Here is a 19,553-nt window from a genome sequence, read left to right on the forward strand (position 1 = left end):
TTTTTGTGGTTTTAAGTGGAAGTTTAGTTTATACGTACTTCCCGATGTCCTATTATTGTTTTGAATATACGTATGAATCCATCATCCCTTTTAGTAGGTTATGTAGGAAATACGTTTTTGATTTTTGTATAAAATTGTTTACTTTTTCAAAAAACCATGAAAGTATTTTTATTTTTTACACATACAAGCAAACTATTAATTTTCTACATAAACTAGTAAAAAAGGTATCTATTACAGATCTTGTTTTAAATTTTAAATCAGCTCACAAGAAGTAACAAAATAAATCTTTCTTTTTTAACTGTGTTGTACAGATTTTAAAAACGGAAAAATGTCTAAAACTCTTAACTAAGTTTTGACACACAATGACACAATTCAGATGTACGTATTGTTGTATTATATAAACAGCCTAAATATTACTTATTAAAACATGCTATGCTCCAACCCCTTAATTTGCAAATTTTTTTTTTTGCAAATTTATATTTACTTACACTTGAATAAATTATTGCACTATAGACTTTAGTAACAGTGAAAATAGTGTTTTTTTGTGTTGAATGGTTCTATCCATTGTCGCAAAACCAAATATTTGGACATCTCGTTAACAAATAGGTATACATTGTTCATACCAGTTATCAGTAGGTATATGTTAGGTAAAGTAATACGTTATTGCACAGCAACATAATACAATTATCTCTGCCTGTTTTTTATATCTATTCAATTATTGTAATTAAACATTTTATAATTTTATATAGCCATCATGATTTAAGATAAACAGTTTAAACATCAGCCTATAACGAATAGTGCTTTATGGTGACTGAAATGAACCAAATATGTGAAACAGCTGAGAGCCCAGAATCACTAGCGCTCGTTGTGGTTTAAATATGTTAAATATATATATATAATATCATACCGACATAAACCACTTACCACGGTTATCTGATTTTGATACCAATAATACCTATAGTTACTATAGTATAGTATATAATATTATTGAATCTTTAAATTTGTCCTCAGGGTGTGCTATAGTAGTACTGGGAACAGCTGTTTCAGATAGTTAGTTCACCGGTCAAATTATGGGCGTTCGATACGCAACCTGTATATCTTAAATCGTGATAGCCATATAGGTATAGGTACATAAAATATTATGATTTTGGTTTTTTTTTCATTTAATTATTAATTTTGTGGTAACTGAAATAATGTTAAGTCGTCTTTACTTTAAAAGATTAGCTGGATAGTAATTATTTTCAGAACACAATACTGGCTTATTATTCAGAAATTAAGTGAAAGAGCAAAAAATAATGTAATTTTCGCATAGGTTTAGATTCTGAACGGAGCGATGAATGTATTGATTTTACAACGATACGTGTTTTTTTTTTTCTAGTAGAAATAATGCATAGATTTTCAACTTCAGCATGTTTTCTGATGGTAACGTCACGGTAGTTATCAAAAGTATCGAGAAAAACAAAACAAGAAATAAGAAAAAACGTGAATTTTACTCAAAACCAGTTTTTGACAAAATCTATTTGGGTTTTGTGTTGTAACTAAAGAACTAATAACCGTAGATACTTTACATTTTTACCAGATGTTTATACAAGCATTGTATTTTTGTGATATTTATAGGCATAAAACAATTTAGATTTTAATTGGGGATTTTTCCAAATTATTGTCAATAAAATAATTTTTACTCGGTCAAAAAACATAGAGGTAACACAAGGTTCCTCATAAGTTATTATTAATGTAAATTTAAAAACGGTTGAGAGTAAATCCGCCAAAAAAAATGATGAGCGTCTGAAGATGGAATTTTGAGTACGTTTTTTTTTATACACCTTTAAAGCGATCAATTTTTATAGCTAAGGATTGAATATTTAAAACAAGTCTTCTTATAAATAGTTCACCTAACCAATATAAACACAGTTTTTTTTATTGATATTTTAAGTTAAAATTTAGATATTTAAAGGAAGCATAACGATTTTAGTTATTTTGTTGTAATTTAAAAATATTATTATAATATAGGCTGACTGACAGTCCGTCTCCGCTCAGAATCGTTTTTCATTTATAATTCAATGATATTATTTATTTATTTATACTTGGAAGAGGGAGTGATTTCTGGAGAAGAAGGAAGGGATACGAATACTTACGTTGAAGAGAAGATCACTGATCAGGAGCATCTATGGTGCCACCTAGGAGGGGGTTATAAAGTGCTCGTCAGCCTCTTGTCGACGAGTTCATGATATAACTATCTATATATATATATATACAGTATAGACTCATAGGCGTACGCACAGGGGGTGCCGGGGATGCCTGGGCATAAATTTTGAATCATTGAATTCAAATTTAACACCATCTATTAAAGTGACCCACACGACACCTAAATAATGTACGGCAGAGCTTGACAGAACTTTTTATTGTTATATTTTAAGTAGGTATTTTAAATTATTCTCATCAATAAGTATAAATTATAAATTAAATAACGATGTACCGTTATAGTTCTAATATGTTTAAAAGGAAAAACGATTTATCTATACCAATATATAAATTTGTAGAGTTTGTGTGTTTGAACGTACTAATCTCAGGAACTACAGGTTCGAATTGAAAAATTATTTTTTTGTTGGATAATCCATTCATTGAGGAAGGCTATATAACATCACGCTACGACCAATTAATAGAAGTGCTCAAACAGGGACTTTGAGATTTACGATGGAAATATTTGTTTATAAATGGTTGCTATTGGTTATAGGAGAAATAATTAATAGAAATAGTATCTATTTATTATTGGTTGCTATTGGTCAGGTACAAGCATACATCAAATTGAATTTTCGCACATTGCCTACCGGGGTGGCTGAGTTGCACTTACTGCAGTGAGTTACACCAAAAAGGAGTTGAACAATCACAATTTTTTTGTCATTTTTTATGGGCCACAAAGTGCGTAGGATCAGCTATATTATATATAAATGAATGTTTGTGTGCAGATCTCTGGGATGAAGATAGGCTAATTTAAAAAGGGTTGAATTTGGTTTTTTTTATTCATCGGATTTTAGTACGGTTGTCGGTTAGGTTAGGATTATGTATTAATTGATTATATTAATCCACCGTATTATATCAAAATAAACTTGGTATAACTTTGATACTTTAGAGTTAAATCATACACTTACGTACAAACAGCACTGGGACCGCGATCTACCGCAGGCAGATTGCCTACCTGATAATATACTGCTGCGAATCAGAATTTTTATTCCAGGCAACAGAAAAGTTAAGATAAATTTTGAACACCACACACCGAATATTAAATAACGAATTGAACAAAGTTTGAGTCATATAGAGTTGGTACATTTAACGGGCAACGAAGTGCACAGGATCAGCTAGTATATAATATATACTATTACGTAGGTAATATTATGAACATCAATAACTTAAATAAAAGATGTTAACAAAAAAAAATCCGAATAAATTGAATCTAAATATTTAGCATTTATTTATTATGAGTCATTTTTACTGTTATGCTAATTTATTGATAACTGTGAAATTCATTTTTGTTCTCAGTTTGTAATTATTAAAGCCGTGTTGAATGTGAATTGAAACTAAAATAAATATTGTTCGACACGCATTTTTCTATTTGTTATTGCATGGATCATTACCAATAAATAATAATCATGCAAAATATATGTAAAATATAATATGTACCTATCTATACAATAGTTATTTTAAATTGTAATACTGAAATAAGTTTTAATAATTTATTCCTAAGTAATATAATATAATATACCTACTATACAGGATGAAACAAATGTCCATGGGTGAAATAAAAACTAATATAATTTATAGTACTTACTACTTGGTACTTAGTATGAAAACGCCAAATGGTACAAAAAGATCACAACCTCTACTTCTTATTAAAACGGTTTCCACTAATTGTGTGTTTACCAATAAAACACCGTTATAATTTATAATATGATTGATAAAATTTAAGTGCATTTTTAATTCCTTCCTTCTAAGAACGATAGTACCTAATTAATATATAATATAAATGCGCATGTGTGGTTATCCGGCTTATGTGTGTTTATTATATTATGTATTAATATTTTGATGTAGTGTTTCGTTGTATATTTGGTTTCACCACAAGTACACGACGGTATAAACACATACTTAAACCTAATCATTATTTTAAATAAGTATTTTAGATTCTTAAACTGAGTGATCATTGGAGAATCTCTAAAAGATTTTTACACAAAGTCCATTTTATTATTCTGTATATCAGGGGCGGACTGGGGACCCAGTCAGACCATTGTTAATGAAAAAAAATCGGCCCAATACTATTGCAAGTTACAACCTAAACTTTTAGAACTTAATTTTTGACTTTTGGTTACACACCAATCACCATAATCAATGTTTGAAATTGAATAGAGGTAATATTTTGTTTGTTATTTTTATTGTATACCTACTTTAAATCATAAATCACATAGATACAATTTAGAGTATAAATGTGATAGATAGGTGGATCATTTTTACTTAGGTACACAATAATTTAAGGAATAGGTAATTAATTGTTTAAGTAAGTAGGTAACCCATAGTGAACTTATTTACAACTTTTTATTTAGTTGTACTGTAGCGACCGATCATAACAATGATTGTATTGAGGCATTGACAGCAGCTATGTTTTTTTTTTTAAAAAAAAATTATCCAAAATGCTCTAAAATAGTAAAAATTCCCGAAAAAAATTACCAAATAATTGTTTTAATAATTCTTGAGCAAACAAAAATACAAACTTAACGAAATAAACGTGATTATGATATAACACTATAACTATCCAATTAGGTAGGTACTTGTTACTGTTCTGAGGCCCGGACGCATATATAACAATTAACAGCCATTAAACTGTAGATAGATAAAGACGTTACCGACGTATCGAAATCATAAATAGTACAATCGACAAATTGTGAATAGTCGGAACAAAATGTTTTGAATTATAGGCACCAATTAAGTTTAATCTAAAAATTAAAATGCGGGCTCTATAGTTATAACTTTATAAGTAATTAAAGTTTAGTTGAGCGGAGTGGATCATGTTGGTCTACTCCGACTACTACCAAGGTGGCAAGGTGTTCTAAGGTCCGAAAAAATTCGTCAACAATAATTGAACAATCATAATATTATACCTGATGGATTATTTTGTACCAGCCCGGGGGGGACATAATATGATACCGCAGCTCACTGTGGCCCAGTCCGCAACTAGGTACTGTATAGTTTATAATAACGAATAACTATTCATAATAAATCTATAAATAATAAATACTCATAATAACTATTCATATTTCAAATCCCGGATCCTACACATACACACTAGCGATCGCTATGGCCAAGAAGTCCCGGCCCCTATAAATAATTGTAGATCGCTGATCAAAGATAGAGTAATAGATACGATTAAGACATTTTAATTTTTAACCTTGCTGGGTATATAATAGTTAAAATAGTGGTTATACAGATCCTTGGGGATTCGGCCGTAGCCATTTTCCTCCAAAAACGAGATACCGTTTTCCTCCACTGTTCATTTTCCTCCAAAAAAATAAAAAATAATTCTTGACCATTTTCCTCCAATAAATGATAAATAAAATAATAAAATAGTGAATACAAATAATTTATACATAGCAAGAAAAAAATAAACTGATGATAATATTATAATTTTTTATAATTATTGTACATTTCAGCAACAAGTGAATACCTTTTTAAAGAAATGTATGTTATATGTACGTATCTTTATTAGGCTTAATCGATAGCTGATATAGATAGCCGATACCAGAATGTAATCATCAACCGATAAGTGCAAAATGTGATCCTAGCTTTACTCTATCTTAATAAAACGGAACGTAATACTACAACAAAAATATTGGAGGAAAATAGATATAACTTAAGTAGAAAATAATTTGGAGGAAAATGGAAACCAACCTTTTTTTTTGTGTGGAGGAAAATAGACAGTGGAGGAAAACGGCATCTCGTTTTTGGAGGAAAATGGAACCGCCCGGGGATTCATTATCGTCGGTTCATAAAAACTAAATAAATATACTCAACTATATGATCGTAATAAATTGTACATAATATTATGAATCTAGTTATGCGTATGACATCAACTAAACTAATATTGTAAATACTTCTGTTAATATCCATTTAATAATTTTGTCCCTAAAACATTTGTGTAAATACTCCATGCAACGTTATTGTTGTTTATAACATTTTGTTTTATATAAATATTATACAGAATGATCCACTAATCCCAAACCAGCTGCTATTACTATAGATTCATAAATTATTCAACTTGTTTTTTATTTAGCAATCTTTTAAACATTTATTAGCTCCTATACCATAGTTTAAAAATGTGGATGACACATTCATTATAATATAATAAAATACTTTTAAGATTAAATATTAAAAAGTTATTTTCTTCCGTCTAGTCCCATAATACAGCCAAGTAAAAATATTAAACCTAATCATCAAAGCTTCAAATCATCGTTACTGTTATACATTCCTCTGTATAGTGTATACCTATAAAATAAATCGGTCCTACGAAATTGTAATAAAAAAATATTATTTAATTAGTATATTGTACTACATAGTGCATGTCATACGTAGTAATTAAAAAACTGACACAACATTAATACAAAATTTGAAATCCACACATATAAAATAGCAACAAAAACCAAAAATGTATCGATATACTTATTATATATATTTATTAATTCCGTTTTTAAGGGGTTATCTTTCATCTCAACATCTACTGCATGGTCCTTATCATCCACCGCCTATTTTTGAAGTTTGCCCAAGGTAATATAAACACATTTATTTCACTACCTATTAAAGTAAATATTAATCATTATCCACACGTCTTAAATAAATTCTTTTTTCATTTATATCTATATTGTCTGCGGGTGCGTCCAAATGTCTAAATGTCTTTACAGGCGTTATACGCATGACGTAAAATATTTACTGCATCCAAATGCATGTTCCAAATATGCTACTTTAATAATGGTCCGATTTGAACTTAAAAATGTTTTTGGTACTCGTGTAGTATGCTGTTACGTTTGTCCCAGAAAACTTCAAATATATAATACATTGACAGTTGTCGTGTTGTGTTTAAATTATTGATCGCCACCATTATTTTTTGGTTGGCGGTCTAACATAACTGTGGCGAGTGTTGCTTAACACGATAAAGTGGAAGGACGCCACAAAAACTAAAATAATTTAATATCTAAAAGTAAGTTATTATTGGGCTTCGTGGATATTTACTGGTAATTTACCAGATAGTTACCAGTATAATTGATATTTAGCTATTACAGTATTGTATGACCGACGAACGTTAATATTATATTAAGTTGTATATCTTATCAACTCAAATCACACTTACTTCCCCGTAATAAAATTAAATAAAAATATAACAAATAGAAGAGTAGGTATAAGGTATGTCATATTTTACGGTTAGCATACTACACAAGTATCATATTTTTAACCAGACAGCAATCAAGAAGATGGATCTTAAAAAATTTCACAAGTAAAAATCTGTAGAAAAAATCCGAACCTTAAATTTCATTTTATAGTAAAAAAAAGTCTCGACCAACATTTTAAAAGCATAATAAATGAATAATTGAACAATTTTTCAAAAGTTAGATTTAACTAATAATATGGGGTACCACTCTGCGCTGTTCAGTAGGTGTCGAGTGTGCCTCGCTATTGTTAAGTCACAGCTACCTATATGTCAGTGGCGTTACCAGAATTTTTATTTTGGGGCGTTTCATACGAACAACAATTCTGAACGAAGAAAATCAGCATAAAATATTATTGAGTATAATTTTTGATATATTTATATTGATATCAAAGTAATTTATTTTGCTATTGTCAAATATCAATACGGAAGGTTAAATCATTTTTTTACTGAAAACATTGTATTTTAAATTGTCATCGTGTGCATAAAATATAATAATCTACTATCTATGTCAAAAGTTTTAAGTTACAACAAATAATATTTTTAAGTTACAAAAAATTACTATTACTAAATCATTAGTAGTTATATGGAATATAATATAATATATTATTTTTCACAGTTTAATATATTGCAAAGGTGATTTACTACGCGCAGTCCAAACTTCAAAAATGTTTGTATCATCTAAAACATTTGTGGATATGCAAATGAGACGAAAAGAAGCAATTACTTTCAGTAATTTTCGTACATTGAATAGTACATATAATGGCACTATACCATTACCAGAACTAAAGAACTTTGTTAAAAACCATTTCAAATTCCATACCCTTGATAACTGGTTACCACCGGACTTCAGAAATCATCCCAAAATCATTGATTATATACAAGATAACAACTATAAGTAAGTATTTAAATAATAGTTTTATATTTTGAACGAAGTGATGAATATAATATATTATATTTATTTTATAATAATGTGCCATGTGTGTGTACTTTTTCGTATCTGGCTTCACCTTTTGAAGAAGTTAAAATTGATTTTCAACTTTAAGATTGGTTCTAGTTGGTACTTGGGAGGTCAAAAAAGAACAACTCCCAATGTTTTAATTTTTTTTACTTTATTTAGTATTTTTTCAATTTATTTATTTTAATGTATGATACAATTTTTGTTTTTGAGTAAAATAAAAATAAAATGTAATACAATAGGTTTCGTATAAGATTTTCTTACAAGAATTATAAAAAAATTGAGCTCAATTTCTCAAATATTTCATATGAATGTCTAAAATTTAAACGTCGACGAAATTTATGTTTTTTTTTTGTTAGGTGTAATTGTATAAATACTAAATAGGTAGGTACTTAAAAAGTATTGACTGTAAAAACTTGAAACATTTCACACCATAACTTTATATACTCAATAGTCAATATTTAGAAATATTTATAGGTTTTTTAAACTGTAAATTTTAAATCTTTTCATTTTTTAGATTCTGAGCGAAGCGATGAATGTATTGATTCTACAATGATGTGTGTTTTTTTTTTTATTTTTTTTATTTTTTTTTTTATTTTTATGTCTGTCATCACCTTTTAGGACAGTAAAAGTGCTTGGATTTTCTTCAATAGTAACTTTTCGGATAGGAAAGTGAATCTAGTTGGTACTTTGGGGGGTCAAAAGTAAAAATTTCCTAGTAGTTTTCACAAGCGACGTGAAAAACAAAAGAAAAATTAAGGAAAAACGGGAATTTTTACGCAAAATCTGTTTTCGAGAAAATCGATTTTGGTTTTTGGTGTAACTCTAAAACAAATCACCGTAGGGACATGAAATTTTGACTGAATGTTTATATTAGCATTTTCTATACACCATAAAATTTACAAAATATTTTGACTCTTTTTGAGCTGTTTACGGCCATTGTCAGTTTTCAATTTTTTTAGTTTTTTTTTCTATAAATATCAATAAAATTTTATCTGTTGATTAAAAAAGCTTGAAAATTTAATAGAAGGCTCCTAGGTTATTGTTTCAAAGGCAGATGAAAAAAATTAAAAATCCTTAGTCACAGTTTTTAATTATAAGCATTTAAAGTTCAAATTTTGACAAAATACGGAAAAATCACAAAAAATAGCAAATTATTTTGAGTTGAGAATTCATAAAAATTTTTCTTTTTAAATCTAAGATTTGAAAATGTAATATAAGATTACTCATAAGTTTGTCTGAAATTTATATTTTTACAACATTTGATATTTACTCGATTTCTCATGTAACAATTTTCTTATTTTATTGTAATTAAAAAACAAATGACTGTAGATACTTGAAAATTTCACTGAATGTTTATATTAGCATTTTCTATACACCATAAAATGTTGAAAATATTTTGACTCTTTTTGAGCTGTTTACGGACGTTGTCAGTTTTCAATTTTTTTAGTTTTTTTTTCTATAAATATCAATAAATTTTTATTTGTTGGGTAAAAAAGCGTGAAATTTTAATATAAGGCTCCTGATATATCGTTCTAATAGCAGTTGAAAAATATTAAAAATACATAGGCACAATTTTTTTTTATAAGCATTTAAAGTTCAAATTTTGACAACATTTATCAAATTTATAATTTATTAATTATTTTGTGGTTAAAAATGTATAAAATGTTTAACTTTTATGGCTAAAGATTGAAAATTTAAAACAAGGCTCCGAGTAAATAGGTTATATATAAATTACTTTATTCACAATAATATCATCAAATATACTTGGTAAAATCATAGGCTGGCTGACCGTTTTCGCTCAGAATCGTTTTTCTTATACAATGATATTATATCATTGAATTCAAATTTAACACCATCCATTACAGTGACCCACTTGTAACCTACTGTACAGCAGAGCGACATCCACTTATCCACCTTTTTTATGTTGATTATAATGTTTAGTCTTGGTCAATATTCTTGAATATTTAATACAAGATCATTTACTCTATTCTATCCAAGTTTACCCACTTTTGCGCATACACACTGAGCCACCGGAACGGTAAGACCCCCTCAGTCAATGCCAGTCCTCTGTGATTGGTCACCGTTAATCGACAACCAACGCGTTACCCTTAATTTTCAACGCCACTATACCGTGTATACGGGAAGAGCTGCGCGGCGACTACCATCATATGTCGATCGAATGGGTAAACTTAGATGGAAATAGAGTATACATAAAATGTTCTTAATTCAACTTTAAAAGTTTAAAACATTAAAAATATATATAGGCACAATTTGTTTCATCAGTTTCAAAAAATAATTTAAATAAAATATGATACTGGTGGTCACTTATCTCATATATGTAATAGGTATGTTCATAACAATGATTTTAAGTTTCATTTTTTTTGTGTTAAAAATAAATAATAACTAAAATTAAAATGTTGAACTATAATTGTTTTGTACTAAGGGAATTCGTGTCGGGAATAAATCAGATTTGGAAGAAATTAGCAAAACAAATATCAACTAAAGTTAACATTAAAGGTGGTCGTTTCTCAATGATATATGTACCTAACGGATTCTTTGTGAACATGGAATCTGAAAATGAATTTCATTATTGGGACGCATATTGGATAATAAAAGGTATAATATGATACATTGGTATAGGTACCTGTTATTATATACCTACTTTACGTCTTCACCTCAATTCTTATTGGGTACCTACATTTTTAATGTAAGTAAAAAGTAAAACTATGTGGACATTTTATATGTTTCCGTTATAAATGTTATAATCCACATCTACGTAAATTTGTATATATATTTTAAATAATATGTCTGATCGTTTCAAAAAAAATATATATATATTCTAACTGTAACAACATTTATATTTTCAAGTTGATCTTAAAATTCGTTCAATCAATAAAACCGCTTCACTTGTTTATAAATATAAAATAACCAAAAAAACTATATTCAAATAACATCAACACATTACACAAATTGCATCCAATCATCTAATAAACTGAATTATCAAGGTGTCTCAACTTTAAATTACTCTCCCTATCATGTCATTCACAAGTTACAATTCATAATGACATGTTGTACATTGTTTGTATGGATTGCAACATGTTTTAAAAAAAAAAAAAACATTAATAATTAGTAGATTAGTACAAATGTACAATTTAAATTTTAAATAATATAACTTATAAGAAAGTACTAGGTTTGTCAAAGGAAGGGCAAAATATTTTCCTTTTTACATTTTTTGTCTCACTATATCCTATCAGTTATAAAGTATTTTTGTGACATGTTTTCTTTCATATGGACAAGGAATGTAATAGTACATTGTAATAGTGTATTGTGTGGCAAGGGCGGGAAGTGAGCTATTTCAATCGCGGGCGACGTGCCCAAGACTGAAATTGCTTTCCCGCACGAGCCACACATACTATTTTTTGTCACGCCTCCGCATTCATCGATAACGGCAAAGATAATGCAGGGATCTATGCAACAACTAGACTATAATTATATGACAACAATATATTTCATGAAAGAAACGATTTAGTTTTATTTATTTTAAGCGTCACGTACGAGGGCTATGATTATGAGATGTAACCAAAAAGTTTATAATTTGTAAGGAACCGACGACCGTGGTATAGATTTCAGTGACTGTTTGTGCAGGGTATACGCGCGTCGCGCTTGAAATGTGTGCGCAGCACTTTTGGGGATTCCCACTTTACCGCTCGCTGGACGGAAAAAGGACGCTTTCCAAAGGTTCAACCGCTATCGAAAACCAAACTTTCGGTGCAGGCGTGACAAAAAAATGTTTATGAATTACCTAAAAGTAGATGTAATTTTATATTATCAAATACATTTTTTTTTTTAATAAATAAAATGTTACCGTTGATTTTATAATTTTAGGTAATTTTTAAAATTAAATATTTCTAGCTTATTCAGTCATTGAATACCTCAAACTTCAAAGTTGAGCCTATTATAGATATGCCATCTATGGACTATGAACATTTAATTTTTATATCAAAAAAGTAAAAACTAGGTTGACACTACCACCATTACATCTTATAATCTATAAAAGCAACGTTCTTAGTTCCGACATTCATAATCGAGTGTACTAAATCACCGTTAAAAAAAAAAAAAAAAAATGTTTTTATTTTTAATTTAAAAAAAGTTTATTTAGCAATATTTTATATTACATCGATAATGATTGAGCATGGAAAAACTACATTCATTTTGCATTGTTTTCCAAATCTAGCTACGTGATACTTGTTATAACATACATTGAATTTTTTGATGGTTTTTGAAATTTTAAGGTCTTTTTTTGCATTTTAAGATTTTTGGAGCATTTTTAAGATTTTTCTAAATTTAAATTTTTTAATTTTCACATGTTTGTACATAATTTTTTTAATAAATATATGATATAAAGTCTAAACCTTTAGGGACAGAAAAAAAATAGTTAATTTTCAGATTAAATAAGTAGTCCAAATGAAAAGTTCTGTCTGTAAAACTTTTATACAAGCATTTACAAGTTTAAAATGTATATTATACCGAATTTATTTTAGAATTTATATCTTTAATATTAAAAATAAAAATAATTTAGTGCACTATTTAGAGTTTTTGGGGCATTTTTAAGTTTTTTTAGAACATTTAAATCATCAATAATAATTATGATAATCAACCCAGAAAAAGCCAAGGGGGCAACTGCCCCAACTTGACCCCCCCCCCAGCGGACACCCTTGAGTATGGTAAACGGATGCTTTGTGCGGTCCATTGTTTAAAATGCATTTAACGCGCACACTTTGTACAGTCGGGAAAAACTTTAGATTGCAGAACGACAACACTTTGGACTAGGTATTATATACATTAAGTATATATTTAATATAAACAAGTCTGAAGTCATAATCAATGTTATTAAGTTAATAGCAAATAAAAGCAAATATTATTTGGTAAATCTAAGTATCTTATTCATTCCAAATAGGAAGGAATCGTGGGTTGTTTACCTATCGATAATAACTTTTGTTCGTCATTTTAACATAATATTTATATTGTACACATTTTTAATTTACTTTTTAAGATAACTATTTTGATAATAATATAATACAATTATAATTTATAATCATATTTGAGTATTTGACTATTTTGATAATTTCAATATTTTTAGGTCATCAAGTTCCTGAATTAATTTATAAATATATTATAGCACCAATTAATATTTGGCTGTTATCTAACCAACTAATTAAAAAAAACTTTGATTATTTTAACTATTCTTAATATTCTATAATTTAAAACATTTTTAATTGACTTTTTATTTAATTTTTAATTTTTACATTTTAATAATTGACATTATCAGTTGCGTATTTACAGTGAGGGTCCCGGGTCTCGACCCCCCCCCCCCCTAAAATGGAATAGTAAAATTATTAATCCATAACTTTCATATTTCATATGTAAAGTTTGAAACTTCTTGCATTTGCATGTTTATTTGTAGCGGTAGTAGATTATTTTTGGTAAGTTATAAATTTGTTTTAAGAAATGGCGAAATGAAATACAAAGTTTTAATTTGCATATTTCACATTTTTAGATTCTGAGCGGAGCGAGGAAGCTAGGGGTTTTACAATGGTGTTTATTTATTTTAATTTTTTTTTATTCTGTATGTATATATATGACCAGAAGAAGTGCTTCGATTACAACATATAGTATCTTATCTTTTAGGAAGTTGGATCAAGATGGTACTTAAGAGAGGTCATTTTTCAATATTTCCAATAGTTATTTAATGCCACGGGAAAAACCACCTACAAATTACGTAAAACCGCTAAAAACGGGATTTTTATTTCTAACGCTTTGTTTATCACCATAGAAACGAATAAAAAATTGTGACGAATTTAAAAATATTAATTCAACTTACTGCAGGCTATAATAAATAATAACAAAATAAAATATACAGACAGACAAATCGTCTCCGCTCAGTTTCTTATACGATGATATTATATCATCGAATTAAAGTTTAATACAATCCATTATACATTGACCCACTTGTAACCTACTGTACATCAGAGCAACATCCACTTACCCGCTTTGTTTTAAATGTTTGTGTACGTATAATTGTCGGGAAAAATCATATTCGGATAACGTTCAAGAATATTTCTTAAAGTAAATTATGTTTGGGTAGGTAGCATATAGGCGCAAATAGTGTTTGCGGTTTGGGAAGGCTGAAGCCTGAAGCCCTACTATTATAATTTATAATATTGAATATGGAGGAGGCTTGGGCGCTAGGCACCCAAATCACCCCCTCCTTTTTGTGCGTATAGTAGGTAGGTACGTAAGATTATGTGAATCTCTTTGTGACAAAACTTTAGTAAAACCATTGGTCATAAATACTAAGTATTATACTAAGTATTTACTACTTATTATTTATAATCAATGGTAAATACTAAGTATTTACTGCTTAGTATTTATAATCAATGGTAAAACTAATTGACAGCTAGACTGTAGATTGTACGAAGAAATGAAAAACAGTAGATACCTACGTGTTCGTTTATCACGGTGTTCCCATATCAAGTTATTCATTATTCCTTAACCCAGTAGATGTTCCAGTATTTTTAAAAACTAAGTTGTTTTAGCCAACGACAGTTTCAAGCCTAGAACATACAACGATGTCCATATGAATCAATATATTATTAAATTCGAATTAGTAAGCCTGTGTAGGTATAAATGATTTTTATTACCGTTTATGGATCTACTTATTTTTGAGTTTTTTATTTCCAAAATTGTCATGTGTCTTATGCATTTTTCGAAAGTAATATAAAAATGTAGTTGCATATATTTAAGACTGCATATTTTGATCATTTTTGTGCAACAATTAGTCTAGAACTCTACTCATATGTATTTTTATAATATTATACACTTACTTATTTTTTAGTTTGAGATAATCCCAAAACTTACTTTATTTTTAATATTATTATTCTGTAGGTGCATTAATATGTGGAATGAAAAATACCGTAAAAGGGATTTTAAGCAATTTTCTTTCTATTATTCAGAACTATGGATATGTGTTGTTAGGAAACAGAATATACTATGAAGGAAGATCACAACCACCACTTCTTACTCAAATGATGTCTATTTATTATACATATACTAAAGACGAAAAATTCATAACTGATAATATTTATGTAAGTATCTAATATGATAATCTTCATGAATAATGAGATTATATTTTTAATATTAATATTTAAAAATAATACCTGTTCTATAATTCAATATTTATATCAGAGATGGTTACTTTTCAGAGAAAAAAATGTAAATTAAAATTAACATCAAAATATTAGGTATAGGTTCTTCTTATTTTGTCAAGATAACTTCAGTATTTCAATGTTTCGACATTTTTTGTATTTTCCGATTTCACATATAAATACTATTCCCATTTCTTATTTAAAAACTTCCATTATGCTCGTATTTTATTATAAAAAAGCTAAAAAAATCAATTTACTAATTAATTTAAAACTTTGATATGTATAGTGTACAATATATTTTTATTCTAAACAATTATTTTTTTATTCTAACTATAGCTCCTAGATGCAGAAATGATGTTCTGGATAACCTTCAGGTCCGTTTATGTGAAGAGTAATGGTAATTCTTATATAATGTCTCATTATATGAGCGATTTATATGATCCTCGTCCTGAAATGTATACGTACGTAGGAATAATTTAAGATGTATTTTAAATTTTAATGAATATATTTGTTAAATTATAAAACACCCTATGTTTTAAGTGTTGATCTACACATATCTAACAAACTGCCTACTATTCGAGATCAAGAAGAATATTTGTGTAGAGTCAAAGCTGCCTCCGAGTCTGGCTGGGGATTTTCAAGCAAACATTTCCACAATCGGAATAATTATGAAGATATTAGAAGTAAAAATATAATATTTAAATATATTTGTCACGTAGCGTCAGTAGTAATATTAATCAATCCAACATTTTCATTAAATTGTATTTCATTATTAATATTGGTAGCAAACATTTAAAAAAAAATTATCACCGAGTCGACATTATAATATAGGTAGTATAAATTATATACTGATATACCTATATATTACCTATATGGTAAACTTTTATACACTTAGCAATTTGAATCACTTGACATCATAATTCATAACTACAGATTTTAAATCGTGTTTAAAGTTTGTATATTTTTAAAATTTTATTTAAAAAATATATACCATTTATATTTTGGCATTTAAGAATTTTAACATATTTAATATACTTAGTAATTACTTACAGAGACATTACTGAAAACTAATCCACTGAATTTTGCATACGTTGAATTGAATTCTATAATGCAATTAAACGCCAATATTCTCTCAAATATGTATGGCATTGTTAACGATCATAAAAACTCAAAGTTTTATAAGGACCTTGCTCGTCGTTATCAAATCGGAATAAACGCAGTAAGTATTTTCAAATACATGCGCATTAAGTATTTAAGTACCATAATTATAGGTATACCTACCTTTAATATATATTTATACGTATTTCACTGTTTAATTAAAACAGTTATTATGGAACGATGATGAAAAAATGTGGTTAGATTTTGACACAACGACAGCAGAAAGTCGCAATTATTTTTATGCGTCCAACCTAGCACCTCTGTGGACTGGAAGTTATGATGATAAACTAAGTGAATTTTACGGCGATGCGGCAGTGGAGTATCTAATAAGAAACGAAATTATAAGTGAAGATTTGACACCACTTTATTTATGTGAGTGCATATAAATAAATAGTTATTAATTAATAATTTATAGGTATATTATAACAATGGCATTATTATAGTTTGCGCTTTGCTCCAAGACTTCAATAAGTAGTCCAAAGTTTAAAAACCATAATTATCCAAAAACTAATGTGATATTACTGAAAAAAGTCGAAACAAAATATTGATTATTTTGTAACATAAAATTATTTGTTGATTAATAAAAGATACTGCTGTGGGTTATTTAAAACAATTTTTTTATGTAACATGAAAATAATGTAAGCAGGGGTGCAATGAAACAATTAGGGGTACTCTTACTAAGAAATAAAGGAATGCCATTAAAATTGTATTTAATTAACAAATCAAGTAGGTAATTCTAAAACTATTAAAAACAACTTACTCAACACCGGTAATGTATTGATAAGATAAATCAAAATATTTTATAAATATTTTTAAATCATAAAAATCCTAGGTAGGTATATAATCACTAATTTACAACAACATATCTTATATAGGCGTACCAACATCTTTGTATAACACTAATTTCGACTGGGACTATAACAACTGTTGGCCACAATTACAATCAATGATAATTTTTGGGTTACAATCAACTAGAAGTGAAAAAGCACAAAAAGTAGCATTCAATTTAGCCAGCTCATGGGTGAACACAAATTTTGCGGGATATAATAAGACAAAGACTTTGTTCGAAAAGGTAAATTATTATTATTAATAACATAAATAAAATTAAAACATTAAAAAAATATAAATATATCAACTTACAGTATAGTGCAATCAAATTGGGCAGTAATGGCGAAGATAAGGTAAGTAGAAGTTATCCACAAGGATACGGAGTAACAATCGGAGTACTACTTGAGATTTTTCATGAATGGGGAGATAAACTGAAGAGTAAAAAATAATACTTCAGAATAAATAAACATATTATTATTATATATTGTTTTTTCATTTTTTGTTTTAAAATCAATAAAAATTGAACACGCATCATTATGTCTACTTACTTATGTTTTACTATAAATTATTGTACATTTTGCTTCGCTAATTATTATGTTACCAAAATTATTTGAACTTGCATAGGCTATTTTCTCCGGACGAGGATATACAATACCTATAATCGCAATGATAGAACAGAAGATAGGTACACACAATATATGTGGTACCTACCTAACTATTTGATATTTCCAATGTGTTGAAAATAAAATAAAATAATAATTTTGTAATTGATACAACTGAGAGAACCTACCTCTACTGACTACTCTTGTTGTTTATATTTGTCTTATCAGTTATCACTACCGGGCGTGAATACAAGGGATGGGACAGTGGGCGATCCTAGGTGGGTACTTAAAATATGTCAAAAAATACTGTAATTCTCGGTTTATTAACTATCTTAAAGAGATTAGAGGAGAAATACTATACTTAAAACTTATATATTATTATGTAATATAATATAACATATTGCTTATTGATATTTAGAAGTGATTGATAAATTATAATTTTTTCATCTAGCCCTTGCCCCTTTTTTATTTCTAAATCCGTGCCTGGTTAATAGTAATATGAAACAAATAAAACCCTGTGTTTACAATATTATTAAACTATAATATAATATGTGATAAATGATAGGTAATTAATGACTAATAATAGTATAAAATATAAATTATATTATTATAATTTATCAGAATAGTTTTTATTTTGATCTGGTCAATAATGACGAATTATAATTAAATATTTTTTGAGTATTGTTGAAATGTTGTATCTTGCGGTTTTTAAAACATGCAATTTGTATAGATAAAAATACTATGTCATGTGTATAATTAATATTTCAATAAGAGATTTTTTCTAATTTCCTGCACAAATACACTAAACACGCACACTTGTCGGAAATAGGCACTAACTACGTCGTAGTACAAACACCTTAAACAATTATTTATCAACATTTAATAACATAAATGTATTTAAACAATATTGCTATGCAACTTTAAAAACAGATTTCTAAGAATATTCGAGTTTTATAGATAAAAAAATTCGTTAACGTACATTATGAATGAGTACAAAAGTCACTCCATCTTGGATTATGGTAATTCGTTTAGAGTTTGATTTGCTTTATTGTTATTTACAGTGTATAAAACAATTATTGCCTCAGTGTGACCAGCGTAATGATTACCTCTAGATAACAGTAACTTACCATTCTATATTCCATGGTATTAGAAAACGGGTTAGCATATATACTGGTATTTTATTACTTTGTTAAGTGTTTATACTTTCCTGGGTCAGTTGAGTCATGTATAGGTTAAGTCGGGTTATTGGATAGTCAGTTGTCAGTATTCACACACTTAAACTTCATTTCATTTAAAATTTAAGTCACACACCTAATACCTATATAATATATTATACC

General features: G+C 28.0%; 1 protein-coding gene across 1 annotated transcript; it reads left to right on the forward strand.

Moving 5' to 3' along the window:
• The first annotated feature begins 6,597 nt into the window (after positions 1-6,597).
• On the forward strand, positions 6,598-18,148 carry LOC132951253 (trehalase-like). Its single transcript, XM_061023049.1, has 10 exons — positions 6,598-6,807; positions 8,082-8,360; positions 10,867-11,039; positions 15,369-15,568; positions 15,965-16,089; positions 16,169-16,311; positions 16,681-16,847; positions 16,954-17,158; positions 17,662-17,858; positions 17,929-18,148. The coding sequence occupies exons 1-10, from the start codon at positions 6,689-6,691 to the stop codon at positions 18,061-18,063; spliced, it is 1,743 nt and encodes a 580-aa protein (XP_060879032.1). The 5' UTR covers positions 6,598-6,688; the 3' UTR covers positions 18,064-18,148.
• Positions 18,149-19,553: the final 1,405 nt, after the last annotated feature.

Source organism: Metopolophium dirhodum, chromosome 8 (genome assembly GCF_019925205.1).
Source record: "Metopolophium dirhodum isolate CAU chromosome 8, ASM1992520v1, whole genome shotgun sequence".
In the NCBI taxonomy this organism is placed as follows: domain Eukaryota; kingdom Metazoa; phylum Arthropoda; class Insecta; order Hemiptera; family Aphididae; genus Metopolophium; species Metopolophium dirhodum.

Coding starts and splice junctions, on each gene's coding strand:
- LOC132951253 (XM_061023049.1), top strand. CDS start 6,689: ATGTATCGATATACTTATTATATATATTTATTAATTCCGTTTTTAAGG. Junction 16,090..16,168: donor CCTCGTCCTGAAATGTATAC/GTACGTAGGAAT, acceptor CTATGTTTTAAG/TGTTGATCTACACATATCTA. Junction 16,312..16,680: donor TAATTATGAAGATATTAGAA/GTAAAAATATAA, acceptor AATTACTTACAG/AGACATTACTGAAAACTAAT.